The sequence below is a fragment of the Patagioenas fasciata genome, chromosome Z (genome assembly GCF_037038585.1).
Source record: "Patagioenas fasciata isolate bPatFas1 chromosome Z, bPatFas1.hap1, whole genome shotgun sequence".
NCBI classification, from domain to species: Eukaryota; Metazoa; Chordata; class Aves; order Columbiformes; family Columbidae; genus Patagioenas; species Patagioenas fasciata.
The window spans coordinates 24,461,429-24,481,342 of NC_092560.1; the positions used below are offsets into that span (position 1 = coordinate 24,461,429).

Consider the following 19,914-nt stretch of genomic DNA (forward strand, 5'->3'; position numbering starts at 1 on the left):
TTATTTCATCAAATGTTTTACCCGTTGCATTACATTACTGCATCTGAAGTGGTTAAAGAACAGTACAGCCAAACCTGCAGTACTGAACAACAAACGTAATGAGTTTTATTCCTTAGTTTTAAACAGCAAACAGTAAGCAAAGCTGTTCTGCCCATCCAATTTAGAACCTGCCAGAAGTGTGCCAAAATACCACAAAACAGGTTTAATGCCAACATGCAAAAATGTCATGAAGTTTCGAGAGGAATGAGTAGATTCACGGTAGTCTGCAGAAAATAATTTTTAGTAGCAATAATAAACTTCTCTGCAAATAATTACTTACATATTAATAAAGAATTTCTGATACTTATATAGCAAGCTTTTCAGATTTACAATACTACTATAGATCAGATATTCTAAGTGTGATTTATTTACTTTGAGGAAAAATACCTCACCTCTTCCTGATGATCATTTAAATTATAACATGCAAGAACAATAAAGTCATTCCACCATGCTAAGCCACCTGTTACCACCATATTTTGCTCCTGAAAAGAAAAACACAAGCAAATGACATATATATATGTATGGGTTTTTCTAATATACATATACACACACGTACATTCTCTGGGTGACTTCTGAAAACCATACTTGATCTCTATAGGCTTTATTGATAGTGGCAAGACAAACTATGTGTACGAAGTTTCTGTTGATTAAAAAAAACAAAGTACTAAACTTTGTGAAGGACAAACACCATCCTACAAAACACAGCTACACAGTTCCTTATGCTACTGGCGTCCCTGAACTCTCTCAAATTAGCTTTCCACTTCTGCCCAGAATTTACAAGCTTGGCATCCAAAGCTATGTTTCAGACAAACTCTCAGATAAGACACATGGGACTAAGTGTCTGACTATGCACACTCAGATTTGGAAACCTTTTAATAATTAGACACAAAGTATTGTGCCAAAGCCACAAGATAAGCGTTTCAGCCATTTTATGAAAAACACATGCAAAACCAGCATCCTTATTCCCAAGTGTGTCTGCAGGTTGTTTACTTGGAAAACATACTTTTTTATTTCCTCCAAGAATCACATATCGACAAATATGACCTCAATACGGTACCATAACCTCTCACCTGTGTAATGTTTCCAAATAGCTTCCATTTTTTGGTAAGTAAAGAATAATGTGCAAAACCAAACTTGCCAACAACAGCTACATTCTGTCCAAGCTTGTCAATAGCTGAAAACTGTTCGAAGAGAAAAAAAAACCAGAACCTCAGGAGGGAACTTATTTAAATAATATATCCTATCCAACTACATCATTACAAGGCAATATGCCAGAGTTGAAACTTGTAAAGTATCTTCATGTTATCTACTTTACTGCCAAACGCATATTCTTCTTTCTGCAATTTAAAACAGTGATTTAATCTTCCACAGCTCATCCTACTCTAAGGGACAGTTCTAAAAACACAATACTTTTAGAGAGGCAAAAACATACTCTTAAAACAACTCACCCTTATAGGCCAGTTGCTCTCTAGATACGTACTATGAATCTAAAAAAAAAAAAAAGAGAAAACCGACACCATGTAACTATACCAAGCACCATTAGTGATTAATTATAACTTTCTAAAGAACCATGTACAACATCCATGTTTTTCCAAAACACTAGCTTAAAGTTTTTCAATGTTGGGATTTCTTTTCTAAAGACAATTACTTTCCCTGCTTCTCCCCCCCTGCCCCTGAAAGTTACTGAAGCCTAAATGTTAGCCTGTATTTAATACAAGAAATAAAGAAATGCATTAACAACATAAAAAGACTAATACCACACTTGACATTAACAGTTAAAATTTGCTCTTTTCCGCCTTACGTACTTCTCCTCCATCAGAACCTTTCCTGGGAACATACAAGTTTTGACAAACACAAATTCAGGAAGGACTTTGAGTGGTAGGATGAAATTTCTAATCCCATCAGAAATACAAACCAACACATCCAAAAGCCATGTTACGAAAGGACTTGACTGGGATATGTCAAATTAAATCTTGATCCTGCATTCTTCATGTCACGTGGGATGATACAAATCCAGGTTGAAACGCTGTTCAAACACCCGTCCTTGGTCTGATACAAGGCAATAAGTGCTCTCATTACCCAGCTACTGGCTGTTCTCATGGGAATGTTGCTCTCCACAGTAATTCCAATTGTGTTATACTCCTACACAGAATTCTCCCTCCTACACCAGTTCCAGACAACAGAACAGCTACCTGGCCAGTTAAAGTGGAAATTCAACAGTATCTAGAACCTGACATACATGCCAAGAGTCAAATGCTGTTTAGTAATACCAATTCATGTGCTATTTGAAAAACAAAATCTTGGATCCATTTTAAAAACCATTCTTTAGAAAAATATCTACCAATTCAAGTGTGGAAGAAGACACATTAGAATTACAGATTGTTAGGGAACAGACCACACATTAAAATTTACTGAATTTTTCCTTTATATTACAGCGAAAATGGAATCTGTCCCATTACTAGCCCTGGAAATAATTTCTTCTTTGCAAGCTTGATGCTGTGAAGTTTTAGTTACATGTTTAAATAGACGTCATCTAAGACTGCTTGAAAATACAGCCAAAGTACAAATGCTGTATTCATCTGTTGAATATTCTTAAAGGAATTTGCATAAAATAACAGAACAATTTTCTAAAGGATTTCTTGCATGTCACACTTATTCTCTCTTTCGAAGCACAGGAAGCTAATTTAACTATTCCTTTCAGAAGTTAAAAAGATATTCAGCTTTTTTTTTGAGCTAGGATGCAAACTTATAGCCACACGACTAAGACAGCCAACATTCCTTCATCATTTGTCAATCAGAAAAAGCTGTACCAGGGGAGATCCAAGAGACAATAAATAGGCAATGATCTCATACTAGAGGAAAAGAGTATGGCAGACAGTGAGAAGAACAGCTACAAATTCCAGTCCTACAAACTCTCACCAGCACAGATCACATATGGGCAACCCGTGACAATTACCTGTACAACATGCCAATGCCTGTGTCCTAGTAAAGTGCTTAAACCCTGAGAATCTAAACTGCCATCTGAAAATGGGCCTCTTTCCCTGCTAGGCTTATGTTCAGAGTGCGCTGATGTATTTCTGGGACTCTGAGCCTGTGTTGCATCTCCACAGTTCAAATACAAGCGATCTTCTCCTTGAAGGAGGACTTGTTCCTGGTTACTCTATATTAAAAACAAAACAAAAAGCAACTTTGAATTCCCTGTACAGAAAACAAAAGAAAACACATAATCAATATATTAATGAGTTCTACATAAACAATACAAAAACTAAGCGTTAAAGCAGTTTTCAGTTTTTGTATCACGACGTACTTGTAGGTTTTACATTTCAGTATTGCTAGTAGGTTTTATGTTACAGTATTGCATAACAGTATTTCCAAAGGACCATTTTAAAGGCCCTATGATAAAAAAGGGAGACCAATCTAATGGCTGCAAAACTGACTTAAAACCTGTTAAGAGAATAACTCAGAGGTTACCTGAAAACTGGAAATATGCTCTAAAATAAGGATATTTATCAACACAAAACTTACCATACAAGGATTAACAGTGAGTGCACTCTTGATGAAATGAAACTGCAGAATACCAAACTGGTGAGCTTCATTATTTGCATCTCTTTCAGGTTTCATGTTTGAAGAATTCCCATCAATAACCCAGAGATGATACCCTTCTGATCCCCATGTCTGAATGTAAAAGAATAATAATAATAAAACCCTAAACCCAACACTATATAGTCTCAGAAAACAAGAATTACAGAAACTTACTGTAACTGATCTTATGATAGACATGAGCTTAGTGTTTGGTGTTCTAAAATGTATCATTATAGGAATCATAAGCAACCCATAGCAGTAAAATCCACAAGGAACAGTAGGAATCTAGCTTGAATTCTTTTCTTCATGTAAAAATGTTGATTAAATGAAAACTAACTATGCAAGACACCCATGTAAGATTGTTTAGTTTGCAGCTTAAAGCAACTAACAAGAAAGACACAAGGAGAATCAAGTATGAAAAAATACTGATCCTCAAAATTACATTAGTTGTTCATCAAGTTTAACAGTATGAGAATTTCAATCTTTGTGCTTTTTTAAAAGGTACATTGTACTGTCCTCACAAATATGTACATCCACCTGGGATGCACGTTTAAATTTGTCAATCTTCATAGCAACTAGGCTATGAATAAATAAAATCATGGTTTGTACGCAATTCATCATGGTTTGTAAAAGAGGCCTTGAGTGTGTTTGACATTTGTCAGCAAGTGATTAGACAGACTAGCAGGATTTAATGTTAATGAGTTTGTATTAAAACAGCAGCAGTTAAGTTTCTCTTGAGTTCATGTTCATATTAAGTTAAGCTGCCTCAACAGCCAAAGGAAAGACAGTAATCTTAGGGAAGTATGTAAGATAACAGCTAGTGGTGTTTTGTGTCTCATTGTACTCTGAAATACAGCACCAGTTTAAAAAAAAATATATATATATATCTGAGATTAAGGAGAACCAAAACAGTTCATTCTTAACATTTAAATCAATGCCCAGAAAAGGCATGTCATGCACACTTCATGAATAGGACTATACATGGAAAAAAAAACCAAACATCAGTTCTCCGCTTTTCCCTCAATCTAACTTTGGTGTTAGAAAGCTTAATAAAGAGATTTATTATTTGAAAGCAATAGAGCTAAAGAAAGTCAGTTTGAAATTTTTAAAATCTGTTTTACTAAAAATAATTTTTAAAGTTAACCACCTATTACAATATTTTTACATTAATATTACATTCATATTTACCATAGAACTGATCTTTAGAGGGTCCTTTTTGGCACCATCAGACTGATACCTTAAAAACAGAACAGAACAAGCTTGAGTTTGGAAATAACCTCATCAAAATCAGAAATTATCTTCATATCTTTGTACTGTCATATAGTTCCATATTGAACCTCATCTCAAATTATAAAGCCTATTTGATCCATGACACTGCCTAAAAGGAAATGCAATTATCAGATGTCTAGCATTAACTGATTGAATTGTGATTTCTGGATGTTAGCACATTTTCAGCAAGAATGTACTGACACTGAGGGAATTTTAATATTTACCTGCTAAAGACTGCCTTTAGAGTAATTTGCTTTTATGGCTAAAAAGACAAATACAAAAGGAAAATAACACATTTTTGTTTATATTCAATGATTCTCTCCCAAATTTTACTCAATTACTCCAACATCTAAGGAATTATAACAGAGAAAGGATTATTAAAAGCTAGTTCATTTATTTATTTTCTAATTAAATGTTTTAACTAGAAAAATAGAAGTTTCTAATAAAACATTTTACAATTTCATTAAAGATACTCACGCAAAATCACCTCCTAAAGTACAGATAAGCTGAGCACCAAAAACACTCCATAAGGACAAGCCTCCACATTCCCAGGTCACCATCACAACACAGCTATCAGGTGACCATCTGATTAGTTTAACAGGTCCTGTTTTATTCCAAATATCTGTTTAAAAACAGACAATAAAAAAAATGTGAAAAACATCAAACATGCTTGAACTGCTTTCACTGTAAGAGAAGGAACAAAAATATACAAAAATAAACAATTGATTTTTCAATTAAACTCTTCGCCACCTCAAAATTAATAAGCAACAAATGAAGAACTCACAATTCCTTTCCAATACATGTCTAGTTTCATAGTAAATTAAGAATACAAAGAAGCAGGCCAGAAAGACATCATGCTAGGATGCAACCATAAAATTTCAATTCTGGTAAAAAATGATTTTAGTATAAAAGATTTTTATAGTCACCCTTGAAATTTCTTCTTTTGGAACTTAGCACAACTGCAAAACTCTGTTATTTACATATTTGGTTTTTTTGTTGAGACTTAGTGGGTGCACACATTTTCAGCTGAAGATGCAATTTATCCACTCTATATGTTCCTCACTCTAACCCACAACGCTCATGTGAAAAACTCCACTGAGCTTTTGTCCACTGCAGTTCAGGTAGAGTGCTGGATTACTCAGTTTTTTTCTATACCCTACCTGTCAGTTGCTTCAAGTTAACTCACACTTCTATTATATTCATGATCAGTTTTCTCACATTTTCTCAGGTGGGTAATGGAAAAGTAAGGCCAAGGCTACATGTGGGAACTACTAAGATCTGCTGCACTTAAAAAGGAACAACCATAAACAGCACTGCCTATAATCTACCTCAGATTCAGATTTAGTAATAAAAGAAAAAAAAAAAGCCTAAACAACTTCAGACACTCACATGTGAAACATATCCAAAAGTTAGTTACAAGCAAGTAGCTAAAGAATAAATGCATGATAGTAAATTACTACAAACATTCAAGATTAAATAGGAATCCCATCAGTGATAATGCAAACCACAAATAACTGTTTACTAATCAAGGACAAAAATATTTTTTAATACCCTAAAAACAGCTGGAAAATTCTAGTAATAAAAGTAGCTCACCAGGATATTGTTTTGGTGTCAGCTCCAATTTGTGAGAAAACTGCATGGCACCAGTGGTGGTATCTATCGTATAAACCTGCACAGAGCCGCTGGAAGAGATTACACATGCTTTAGGCTACAGACCATCTACATTTCTCATCAGTTCCAAGAGGTTAATAAAAGCTGGTTTTTTTCTCACTAATACCAAACTTATCAAGAACAGAAACATTGTGCCAAGTAACACTTAAAGAACTTTATGACACAAATGTATAAGATAGTTTCCAGAAGGCAGCAGGGGACCCAAAACAGAAATACTATAATAAGCAATGCACTAGGACTACTTAGTACCCTGAAAATACGCAATCCACATATATTTATGGCTTCCAAATGCAATACGATCCATGATGGAAGTCAGTATTCAATCGGTGCTCAAATTTCATCAGGAGTATACTAATGCATACAAAGACAAATTAATTATAGTAACCATTCCTGTTCCAGGGGCAAACACCAACACGCTGCATTATTACTACAACCAAGAATACTATTTCTTAAGAAGATAGTTGAAGACTAAACCACCCAGGTCTGTTGAAATGCTCTAAAACACAAATTAAAAACAAACAAACCAAACACAAAACAAAATAAAAACGCAAACAAACAAAAACTGAAACCCCAATTAATTAATTAATTATTTGAAACACCAAACCTGTACTCCAGAACAGCTAAAGCAGTATTATACAGAACAAACTCTCTGGAAGGAGCAGTAAGCATAAAACCACAAACAAAAAGGCGCTTTTGCAATATTTAGTTTTTAAATATTCACAGTTACTCAAACAGGCAACATTTTCCCTGACTAAATCAACACTTCACAGGGCATTTTCTCAGTTGGGCGTGAAGTCCTGATTCTTGTCAATATTAATAAAATTAACTGCTTAAAACCGGCTTTGAGATTAACTTCGATATTAATTGGGAAAACAGCACTTTCCAATCCTTGCAACTGGTCCATTCACCTTTTTATTTTTATCCAGAGCTGAACAGCAAGCATCAATTTCACTTGCAGTTCAAGCAGGCAATCATTTCTCTTCTTCCCTACTACCTTCTTGACAGACTGATTATTCTCATCTTTACAACTCTTGCAACACAAGAAGAAACTAGTGCTTACACCCCAAAGTTTTACAATGAAATCTCACCCCCCCCCCCGCCTTGAACCAGCCTTACAAAACTTACTTGGCACATCCAAATGCCATTAGCCTGTATTTGTTATTCACTGCCACACAAGTTCCGTCAATCACATCTTGTGCCCAGACACCATGGAGCTGCTGCAAAGACAGGAATCCACAGAATTTTTGGCTAAACAGGTCTTTTATTCATGATAGTCAGCTTCCACCCCTGTGCTACCCATCTAATCCATATTACAGATATGCCAGTCGACATTCAACACCTCAGGAAATTTCTATTGCACATGTCAGTATTAACTGACAGGACTCAGGTAAACAAAATATAGTATGTAAAACTGGTTTCACTGTTCTTAACGAAAATTACAGGAAGATGCCAGTATGTAAGTAAACTGTTTATCAGAGTTCTGAATAACCAAAGTAAGTCAATACCTGTAATGCAAGAATATACTTGATACAGCATAAGAATGAGTAGATGGTACTAAGGATGAAGACCAAATGCAAAGCAGGAAAATAAATTTCCATCTGCAACAGTAGATATTGTTAAGTGTGTGAAGGAGTTTGGGACAGGTTAGGCAAATCCTTTTGTGTTTTTTGTAATTAAAGAGACCTAATGACAAAATGTAGTATAATTTGTAGGCTGAATTACAGGTAAGAAAACACCTAAGTTGGAAAAGATTCCTTTAGAACAAATTCTGAAGTACACTGTCACTATGAGAACTGTTAGACTTGATTACAGCTAAAAGACAGAAATAGCACCTATGATACTTTGCCGTAGGAGAAACTACCTCCTATCACCCCCCTTATAACCAGCAACAGGAAGTCTGTTGCAGAGACAGTAAGACGACCTCAGAACCATAATGACATTTTGAAAAAATAAGCAAAAATTAAAGATACTATCAATTACATTCTCCCAGAGACAGGTACTAGCCCTAGAACAAAGTAGTTCAAATTATGGTATGAAATACAGCCTTGTTCTTATATTATCTCTTAAGCAGTTGCTAAATTTCAATTTCTTTGCAGCTGAACAGAAATTAAAGTAGAAAGCTAACTGAAATGAAGAGACCAAGGAAAACACATTTATTGTAGAGTGCATGTTAGAAATACTAAAGGAAAAATACCTCAGCAATGAATCTACTTGACATTGGTGTAATGAAACCAACTCTGCCATCATTAAAAACAACAGCAAAACCATCAAGTGTGGCACAGTATTCCATATCTCTGATGTAAACATCTTCAAAGCCCAAAAACGAACCTGCTGAGAAAATATCAGTAATTTAAAAATGTGTAAACACAGTGGTATTGCAAGCCAACAGACATTTCAGTTGTTTACTTATTACTTCACAGAAAAAACAATAATTTCAACAGGTTATTTTTCACATTTATGAAATGCACATTTTTCCCATCTCTGCTTGAGAACAGAGGTAATATTTTATAGTAGATGGTATTTTGCCAATAGTTAACAATCATAAGCAATAAAAAACCCCAAAACCTACCTCGAGAAGACTGCAGGTCCACAGAAAATGGAACTGTGCATAGGTTGATGGCCTTCCTTCCATTGGTCACACCATCCCAGTGAATAAGATGGAGAAATCCATCAGCAGTAGCAACAAGCAGATCCTCTAACATGGACTGCAAACTAATAAAGGTATTTGTCATTCTCTAAAAAACTACATCTCAAATCAATGCAACAGAAAAATCAATTAATTCACAAATTGCACTTTGTTACTTTTCCACACCACGTCAGTTCTATATTGTTCCACCAATTTCTCACACACACATACTTAGCATGTTCAAAGTTTTATAGGGAAGGCAATCACCAGAAAAAAAAGGAAGAGGTAAACAAAAAGTTTTTCCAGGACAAACAGGGACTCTCTGTGGTCAGCTCAAGAAATGTTGAAATGCTATTTATCATTTTGCTCTTATATACCCTATGTCTCCACAAAATCTCTGATCCATACTTTAAGCCCAAGCACAAACACATTTACAGTAACATAATGTAATACTGAACATATATGTGCTATACACTTCTATTTGACAAAAATATCAGTAGAGCCAAGCACAGAAAGAATTCTTTAACAGCAATCTACTTTTTCATCTCCTCAGAGTTAGTATTAGTAACTATTAGTCCTTAACAAGCTTTTTTTCCATCCAGTTTCCCCTTCATTTTTTAACAAGTAATGGCTATATGTAGAAAAATTCTTAAGACATGATTAGTGAACATACCTTGTGATAGAAGCTTGCAAGTCCAGCACTTTCTTCATTTCTAGATTTAATGAAGGAGCACACTGTTCTTCCTTGTAATGTGGGGTTCCCTTCAGATGTGGGCTTCCTCTAAAATAAGAGATACACTATAATTGAAACAAATGTCCCTCAAAAGAGAAAAGTTACTGACTTAGATTCCTGTGGCTTCCTTTCCCCCTACATATATTAATATATACACCAGACAGGTGCAACCTGCCACAAGCAGCGCTCACGTATCAAGGACATAATTTCAGAGCAAAATGTTTAGTCAGTCATATCATCCCATATGCCTATAAAGAGTATGCAAGCAAAATAAGACAATGAACAGAGAATGAACACTTTAATAGCTGTGTAGCCTGTCTTACAGTAATCCTAAAATAAATGATACATATTAAGGCAAATTCTGATTCAATAAAATGGTATTCAGCTGTTTCAATTAATGTGTTTAATTTTTAAGTATCTCCAATTCAATCTTTGCCAAGATGCATTACAGATATTACAGACAGTAAAATGTTAACGTTTCTTCAGTTCCTTTTTTCAGATCAATGTTTACACTATTTATTCAACATGCATAATGCAACAGGTAGCCACTTCTTAGAGTAATTCGTATAAATCTATCTCTCTATAGCAAATAAATAAACCTAAGAACTACTAAGAAAAGAGATGAATAAGCACTGATTTTCTTCCTTTAAACAGACCATTACGTAGTATGAACTTCCAGATATAGAAAGCTTCCAATTTTTATTTTATTCATTTTAAATTTCACATTTCATTCTCTAACAAAACGGAGTGACTTTAAAGCTCAATACAGCATCATTAACATATGTCTTATTTGTCTGGGTTATCAGATGCGCCATGTGTTTCATTAACTTTTTTTTTTTTTTAATGAAAACTGACCTACAATCTTGAGTATTGCAACATGTCTTCCAGCTCATCCATGTCATGAGCATTATAGAATCATAAAACAGTTTGTGTTGGAAGAGAGCTCCAAAGCTCATCTAGTCCAACCCCCTGCAATGAGCAGGGACATCTTCAACCAGATCAGGTTGCTCAGTGCCCCATCCAGCCTGGCCTTGAATGTCTCCAGGGCTGGGACATCTACCAGCCCTCTGGGCAACCTATGCCAGTGTTTTACCACTCTCATTGTAAAAAGTTCCTTCCTGGGCTGAATCTCCTCTCCTTTAGTTTAAAGCTATTAACCCTTGTCCTGTTGTAACAGGCCCTGCTAAAAAAATCTGTCCTCATCTTTCTTACAGGTCCTTTTTAAGTACTGAAAGGCCACAATAAGGTCTCCCCAGAGGCTCCTGTTCTCCAGGCTGAACAACCCCAAGTCTCTCAGCCTGTCCTCACAGCAGAGCTGTGCCAGCCCTCTGATCATTTTTGTGGCCTCCTCTGGCCCCTCTCCAACAGGTCTGTGCCTGCCCTGTACTGAGGGCTCCAGAGCTAGAGTTTACTAGCTATTATGGTAGTAAACAAAGCAAACTATGCATGAAAAAGGCATTGTAGAAAATTTAGAGTTTAGTCTAACTTCATTAGTCTGAAACAATAGGTACACAAATCTACATAATTTTTCCCTGGATTTTAACTGACAAAACTCTTATTTTATTTTACATCAGGGTAGCCAATGCAGATGCCTAAGACATGGCAGAAACCAAAGGAGCTGCAGTTTTAGGTAAGCTTGATACCACGAGGATAACCAAGGCAGGAAAGAGATTGAGGTATCTCAGTTGATATCTAGTGCTTTAATTTCATTACCATTTCACAGCAAAACACAAAAATTGTATCTGTTATTCTTTGATGGATACTACACCTTTTCTTATGCAGCAAGGACAAAGATATATGCTAGCTAAGGTAAAACCAAAGGCAACCTTTGACATTCTGGAGGTAGCAGATGAAGTAGCAACATCTTTCCAGAACAAAATCATGGTGACCACGAAGGATTATAGCAAAAAATGAGTAAAATTACTGTAAAATTAATTAATCTACCACCCACAGATAATAACTTGTATTAACATTAAATTATTAAAATGTTCATTTTGCATTTCAAAAGAAAATTAATTACAAAATACAGCTGTCTTGGGAAAGAACAGCCCTTTTTGTAAGCTATCTATTATGGACTCACAGGAGGCCAGAAATAATAACAATAACAACAACAACAACAACAACAACAATAATAATAGACTAGCTAATACTAGCATCATGAGGTGGTTGTGAGCGCTTTTTAAACGGTACATGAGAGTGCATTTCTCTAAGTTCATGAAGCCAAGTTCACCTGATGTGGTCTGGTATCTTTCAGAGTGAGGGAATTAACAGATAAAAAAATACATGATATAGGATTAATTCCTCCAAATCCCTATGTCACTATTTGCACTGCAGCACCCTGAGGGCTGAAGAAACACTTACAGAACCCCAGGTGTTTGGAGAGATGCCTTTCAACACATGTGGACATAACAGTCCAGACAGCATATCCCCAAGCAAGAGCAAATGACTCTGGCTTATCAAGAATCTTCCAAGCAAACAACTAAAATTGAGAGAAAAGGGTTGTGTAATGCATAAATGTTACTGTTATGTCCATGTAACACACCATATAACATGCCTGTTGTAACTGACTGAGGTACATAACGAAGTACAAACACTGTGTTTCTGCACAGCACAAACTGTAGTCAGAATGGGAACAGCATAGTTCAAAACAAAACACATCCTTTGCTAGAAGAGAAATTTCAAGTCTCCATGTGGTCAGGCTTCTCTTCCCTTAAACATACCAGATAAAAATAGCTTGCAAGAATATTTGAATATTTTCAGTTTCATGAGCTAGTTTAAGCAAATCTGTTACCATCTGCAGAGTGTATCTTTTTCCCCTGAGGGAACTATCATCATGACTGAAACTCAAAATGTCAGTATTTTAATTCATTGCCTGCAGTTACACTGAATTCATTGATTACAACAGAAACACTTACTATGGGTGCAAAGGGAGCACAATCAAAAGCGCACTGCGTTTATGCAGTTCACATCTGCATGAGTCAGCCTTACTAGTTTAGTTACTTTGACCTTTAAACAAAGAATGTGTATTGCTGACCGAAGCAGGAAAGAATGTTTGGTCTGGGTTGCCACATCAGCGTCTGCAATCATTGTAGCCAAACTTTAAGTAACTCACTTTTGCATAGGAATTGAGAGAAATGGACTCATTCCAGTGACCAACTAACTGCGCCTGTCAAAACAAATACTAAAACTTTACTTCTATTTGCACGGGATCTGTTAACATAACTAAACCTGTGAATAAAATCTCTTAACACTCTGAACTCAGAAAAATCTCCCACTACATCTGCAACTCAAGAAAACCCCAAACATGGGAAGACGCAGGCTGTTTTTTTAAAAGTAAATTAGAAGGTCTGTGGGTAAGTTTCAGATCTTGAAGATCAAGATATTTTTAACATCACCAGGTTCACTATCTGCTCCCTATTTTGCGTGTCATCAGTGATATGCTTGTTACACCATATAGTGCTCTGTTTTCTGTGAACAAAATGTCTTTCTGATGTTGAAGGACTAACCGTATGTCATGAATCACCTTTTAAGTGAAGATAAAGAACAATAGTAAATGTAAGTCTACCTTAAGGGCTTGTCCTCTTTCTCCAATCTTCAATTCTCTAAATTTTCCCATTAATCCTCTCTTGCTGTTCAATTCTAACCTGACATGCCCAAAATGAGAGAGAAGCCTATAAACAGGTGAATTGCTAAAGTTCTTAGCATGAAGTCCTAACACTTTTTATTCATTTGATTTCCTCACAGGGGAAGAACTGGCTCTGGAAGTAACACGGGTCCTGTTAGAATTAAAAACTGTAAGCTCAGACTCTGATGCAAGATGCAACAATGAGCAAATGGAGAAGTTTATTTAAACCCTTGCCATCCCCCACCATCTCCTGCCTCCCCCAAAAAAAGACAACAAACCTTAAGCATGGCAGCACCATGCAAAAGTATAGTCAGCTAGCCTCCCCTGAACTGGGAAGGCTTTTCTTGGGGTTTATACCTGGGGCAGGGGGGAGGTTCAGGGATGTAACAGAACCCATCCAGCTCATTTCTCTAGCAGCACAATACTGCTCTTACGTCCTTCACTACATGAACAATGGTTAAGTGATACAGCATCATCCATGGATAAAACTCACTCAGAAATATAATTACCAGACTTAGTCACCGCTAGAAGAAGCAACTAAGACATACTTTGGAAATAATTTACAGTACAATCTGAAAAGATGTACCTACGGACTTCTTTATTATTTGCAATTAAGATATAACACATTATCTTCTTTAGTCTAAGTCTCCAGGTTTTCACAATAATGGTCACCATTTTCTGCTTATTACTGGAGAATTCTATTCTAGAGGTAGAAATAGCATTACATTAGGATTTAAGGTTTCACCTTACTATCTAGGGTAATCATAGTAATATAGGCAGCTGTTACGGCTGGATAACAACTCAGAAAAGTTCAGAGATACTCTCACAATCAACAAATATTAAGCTTCCAGAAAAAGCCCAAATACTGTGGCTAATGGCAAGTAGCACAGTAATAAAAAATAAAAAACAAATAATCCAGTCTCTCTAATCAAATTGCAGCTGATTCAGTAGTAATGGTGACATTTCACTGAAAAAAATATTGAAGATTCCAGACCTGTTCATCAGTAAGTATCTTTAGAATAAATAATTGATACAAACAAGGTAAAATATTTTCATACTACTTTGGGGATATGGTATTTCTAATTCTTACTGCTAAAATAGTTTATTCAATAGTATTTCGGGGGGTAAAAAAAAAAAAAGAAAAAGAAAAAAACCCAAACGCCTTGACGTTTCAGCTACTAATATTAAGAGTATTATGTCTGTGAGACAAACAGGGCAAACAATGTCTCTAAATGATCTTCTTGAAGGCACAAAAGCAAAAAACTGACAACAACTATTACTGTTGCGTTAGGACAATTGCATAATGTTTATTAACTTTCAAAATGGCTCATGTGAAGACATCAGTCAGCGAATTGTCTGTACAGCCGAAGACTTGATTTTGTTAACACCTGATTCAAAGAGCCTGCATCATCACCTCTAAACATGTGATTCTTCATTAATAATTCACTGCCCACCACGTTTTTTAGGAATGGTTCTCAAGCAAGTAAAACAAGTTACATATTGAGCTTTGATACCCATACAACTAGCATCTTCTCACCCCTAAACCTGCATCTCTCCACTGTACACTGCAGGCAGCCACCAGCGAAGACTAAATGTCTGGCTGAATCCAGAACTACACATACACAGATTGGCAAGAGCTGGACAAACAAAAATTTAAAAGACAGTCTATAGGAACAACTATAAAGAATGAATAAGGGTTTAGAAAAGCAGTTCTTAGTACAGCCTTTTCTACACAATCAATAACAGGTTTCTGTGGTTTGAGAAATAACTAGCTAGTATGTTAACTATTTGTGTAAAAAATCTAAATAGTTCACCAAACTATTATTCCAGTTGCAAAGGTTTCTTGATGACATTTTAAACCTCTCAAACCACAGCAAAGGCTAGCAAGTGCCATAATGATTAATAAATATTCTACAACTAATTCAGTTTTAAAAATACATTTTCCAACCAATGCCAAAAACAACTTATAAGGAAAACCACACTGTTAAAGTTGAGTACAAACTTAATTCCAAACAAAAATTATTTAGTAAGTTAATTAACTGTACACCTCATCAGTTACCTTTGCAGAGTTTGAAGTTCAAAACTTTTGTACACACTAATTGTAAGTCCACTGAATCAGGAAAAACTCCCCACTGATGAGGTAATTTATGGCACCTATAAACCACCTTGCTATAGAAAAGTAAAAAGCTTTGAAAACTGCCAGAAAGAGTAGGACTCAAATACAGTAACCAGATGTGTAAGTAACAATACAGCATTGTAAGCCAGGATATAAACACTAGTTTGTTGATGTGCCCGTATTGACTATAAAACAATTTCAATTTTTAAAGCATTTTCAGATATTTAAAAATCTACACCACTGAGGTCTCATTCTAAATTTACACATTCATTTCACTTCACCCCACAACTGGCCCCTCAAATACAGGGTTCACATAAGGATATGAAAAACCTGGGGCAAAAGAATCTCCAGTTACCAGGTTTAGTTTATTAGCCACGTGAAGTTTTTTAGGTTTTGTCTTTCTTACAGGCAAAAATATTCTCAGCATTAAGTCACGACATGCTGTCTCTTCAAGAGGCCAATCCTCAAGTCACCCTCCTTGCCAAAACTCTGAACACAAATAACTAACCTCCACTGCTAAACAAAGGAATATCTGTGCAAATTCTTTTGGGAACTCTTCAAGAAACTATTGCCATACCTTGCCACAACTTACAAAGCTACAAATTTTCTTGTAAGCACTGCCACTTTTCTGAAGTGTATCAGAAGTGGAGATTAATTTTATTTTACTCTTCTATTGTCTGGCCATAGATATGTTTTCTTCATGTTTTATCTAGGTGTCCTGTTTTTGCCTGGGAAGAGTTAATTTTTTTCCTAGGAGCTGGCATACTCCTGTGTTTTCAATTTAGAATGAGAATGATGTTGATAATACACTGATATTTTAGTTGTTGCTAAGCAAAGACTTTTCAGCCATGCCAGGCACACAAGAAGTTGGGAGTGGACACAGCCAGGACAGCCAACCCCAGCTGATCAAAGGGATATTCCACACCATATGACATTATGCTCAGCATATATTTGGGGGGATGAAGAAGGAAGTGGGGGAGACGTTTAGGGTGATGGTGTTTGTCTTCCCAAGCAACCATTACACGTGATGGAGCACTGCTGTCCTGGGGATGGGTGAACACCTGCCTGCTTATTTGCTGTCTGGAATTAAACCACATCAGTCCTTTTTGGCACTCAACGTGGGGCTTGAAGGGTTCAAGATAACTACGGGTTTGATTGGAATGTGCTGGATCAAATTTACAGGTGTTATTGCTGCTTAGCTATTAATCAGCTGGCTTCTGTGCTTGCCATGGGGCTTGATTACCTTACTATATATTAGAGTCTAGTGCTTATTAGTGGCTACTCGCTCTACTGCTTATGATCCTACTCTGCAGGGCCTGGGAACATTTTGATAACAGCAAGGGCGATGCGCCTGGGCTGGCAGATGGCCACGGCATCGCTGTTGTTTCTGTGCTGCTGTACTGGGCAGGCTGGAACTCCAGTGTGAACTTGAGCTGTAACAGCTCTGCAGGAACCAAGGCCAGTGAAGAAGGAGGGGGAGGAGGCCCTTCAGATGCTGGAGCACAGACCTTCCCACAGCCTTTGGTGCAGACCATGGTGAGGCCAGCTGTCCCCCTGCAGTCCACAGTGGAGCAGAGATCCACCATCAGCCTGCGGAGGACCCCACGCCAGATAAGGTTGATGTGCTCGAAGGGCACATCCCCTTCCCCATGGAAGGGACTCATGCTGGAGCAGTTAATGATGAATTGCAACCAATGGGAAGGGCTTCTCCATGTTGGAGAAGTTTGTGAAGAACTGTGTCCTGTACGAGTGACTCCACACTGGAACAGTGGAAGAGCATGATGAATCCTCCCCTTGAAGACGAAGGACCTGCAGAAACAACGTGTGATGAACTGACTACAACCCCAATTCCCCTCTGTCACCCAGGGTGGGAGGAAGAAGGTAGAGAAATTAGGAGTAATATTAAACCCAGCATTTGAGTTGTATATTAAGGGAATAACTATAACGGGACCCCTTGTTACTAGCCAGGCTAGTGATTCATTGCAATGTTAAACCCAATAAACTAGACTAAACAGAATGGAAATGGCTTTAAATTGTTGTAATCCATAATCTGATTTGCATGTAATAGGAATCACTACAGCAAGAACCACATGAACCAACAGAGGACAAGCCTTACAAGAAGCAGTACAAGTGCAGCAGTGATCCAACCTGAGCTGGTTTTGGTGCCCAGTAACCCCACTCAACACACAACCTCTCCTTCCTGAGTGACAACCATAACTGATGGAGCCCAAAGTCATGGACTAAATGAACTCAACGGACACTTTTTGGACATTTTACAGGCATTTCATAAGGGTGGCTCACGCACAAAGGGAATTATATCTGTTTATTATATCAAAGAATGGGAAGGGCAGTGGTGGGTAATGAGAATGTACTGGATAGTGTCAGAGCTGAGCATGACATAAATGGTATACAACATAGGGTGGATACTATCCTGGCTTCAGCTGAGGAAGAGTTGTATTTCTTCCTAGGAGCTGGCATACTCCTGTGTTTTCGATTTAGAATAAGAATGATGTTGACAATACACAGATGTTTTAGTTGTTGCTAAGTAGTCCAGGACTTTTTGGTTTCTCACATTGTACCAGGTGTGCAAAAAGTTGGGAGGGGACAGAGCAGCTGACCCAGACTGGCCAATGGGATATTCCACACCGTATGACATTATGCTCAGCATGTATTTGGGGGGAAGAAGGAAGGAGGGGTGGACGTTTGGGGTGATGGTGTTTGTGTTCCTAAATAACACGTGCTGGAGCCCTGCTGTCCTTGGGATGGGTGATCACCTGCCTGCCTGTGGGAAGCTGTGAATAAATTCCATGTTTTGCTTTGCTTGTGTGTGCAGCTTTTGCTTTACTTAATAAACTGTGTCTCTCACTTTTACCCTTCAAATTCCCTCCCCCGTCCCATCAGGGCAAAAAGAGCCAGTCTCTCTGTGGGGCTTAGTTGCTGGCTGGGGTTAAACCACGACACTTAATAATGACTTCTGTAATATGGTGGTAAAATTAGATTGAACTAATTGAAGTGGGACTTTGTACTTGCACTCACTGCAGGAAAGTACCACAGGAAAGTATCCCAGAATGTGGGCTAATGGCCAATACTGATTCTCTCCAAGAGCTGGAAGGAAGCTGTAGACTATTCTGGGTCGATTTAAAACAAAACACAACAAAACAAAACAAAACCCCACCACAATTACTGGTTTTTTCTGGTTTTCGTGCTTTTAGTCTAACAAATTAAGCAGGAGACTTTAGGTTTTCATTGAATGTCTGTTAATTCCAAGAAGAGACTAGCAATTCCTAGAAAAATATCAAGAGAGCCAGAAATATTTCTTTCAAGAGAACAACTGCAATTGATAACATTCCTAAAATACTGCAGTTTGACAAAAAACTGTCAACTGACATGAGGAAAAAATTTCAAAAGCTTCTTTTTTAAAATATATGAATACTCAGAACTCATGACAGACTGCTGTACTTACACTACAAGCACTTGTTTCATCACAACATTCTAAGAACAGATTTTACATAAAACGTCAGTTTCTTAACCTGTACCATATCTACATAAGTTTATTTTAAACTGATAAACCTCTAAAGGTATGAAATAGCCAGCCTTTAAATAGGATTTTCCACTCAGCCACCTTAAAGTATTTCATATATTCTCAATTTTGTAAGAGCTATGCCCTTAGATATTGATAGAACAAAATTAAAAGGTTTCATGGGCTCCAGCCACAAACATTGATAATCTTGAATTCCAGCACTTCCATTAAAACACTTAATTTCAGAATATCAAGACCATTACAATAGGTTGATATGCAAAGGAGGTCATGCTAAATCGGCACTTTTAAACAGGAAACCATACCAGACCCTGATTCTGTCTGGTTTTAAACAAACAATAGCAAGGCGCAGAGGGATTTCACTCAACCTCACTTCTCAAAATCTAATTATTTCACATTACTAAAAAATATAGGGAAGTAGAGACTCTTGCATTCAAACATGATGAGAGCTTAGCCTCAAATCACACTTCAGCTCTTCTATTATATTAAACAGGTGTTGATTAGATTGGGAGAAAAGGGAGAGACTTTGATCTAAAAAAAACCAAAACACACACAAAAAAAACAAAACAAGCAAACAAAAAAAAATATACTGTGATTAGATATACTGCAATGCATACTGAGTTATAAAAAGCAAAAGTGTTTCTGTCACTTCCCATATAGTTTTGGTTTGGGCGTTTTTTTTGGCTGGTTGGTTCAGGGTTTTGTTTGTTTGTTT

At 36.8% G+C, this 19,914-nt stretch overlaps 1 protein-coding gene across 2 annotated transcripts in view; it reads right to left on the reverse strand.

Annotated features, from left to right (window-relative positions):
* The window catches only part of RIC1 (RIC1 homolog, RAB6A GEF complex partner 1), a 52,709-nt gene that overhangs the window by 12,279 nt on the left and 20,516 nt on the right, over positions 1–19,914 (reverse strand). Inside the window, exons 4-15 of one of the 2 annotated variants that reach the window (XM_065861245.2) lie at positions 9,861–9,968; positions 9,131–9,273; positions 8,756–8,889; positions 7,687–7,778; positions 6,484–6,572; positions 5,368–5,512; positions 4,810–4,858; positions 3,565–3,714; positions 2,996–3,199; positions 1,488–1,526; positions 1,110–1,220; positions 432–521 (exon numbers count right to left, since the gene is read on the reverse strand). In XM_065861245.2, the coding sequence (XP_065717317.1) occupies positions 432–521; positions 1,110–1,220; positions 1,488–1,526; positions 2,996–3,199; positions 3,565–3,714; positions 4,810–4,858; positions 5,368–5,512; positions 6,484–6,572; positions 7,687–7,778; positions 8,756–8,889; positions 9,131–9,273; positions 9,861–9,968 (1,354 nt within the window). Of the gene's footprint in view, positions 1–431; positions 522–1,109; positions 1,221–1,487; positions 1,527–2,995; positions 3,200–3,564; positions 3,715–4,809; positions 4,859–5,367; positions 5,513–6,483; positions 6,573–7,686; positions 7,779–8,755; positions 8,893–9,130; positions 9,274–9,860; positions 9,969–19,914 lie in introns of both variants that reach the window. The other variant, XM_065861244.2, reaches the window with a different exon arrangement.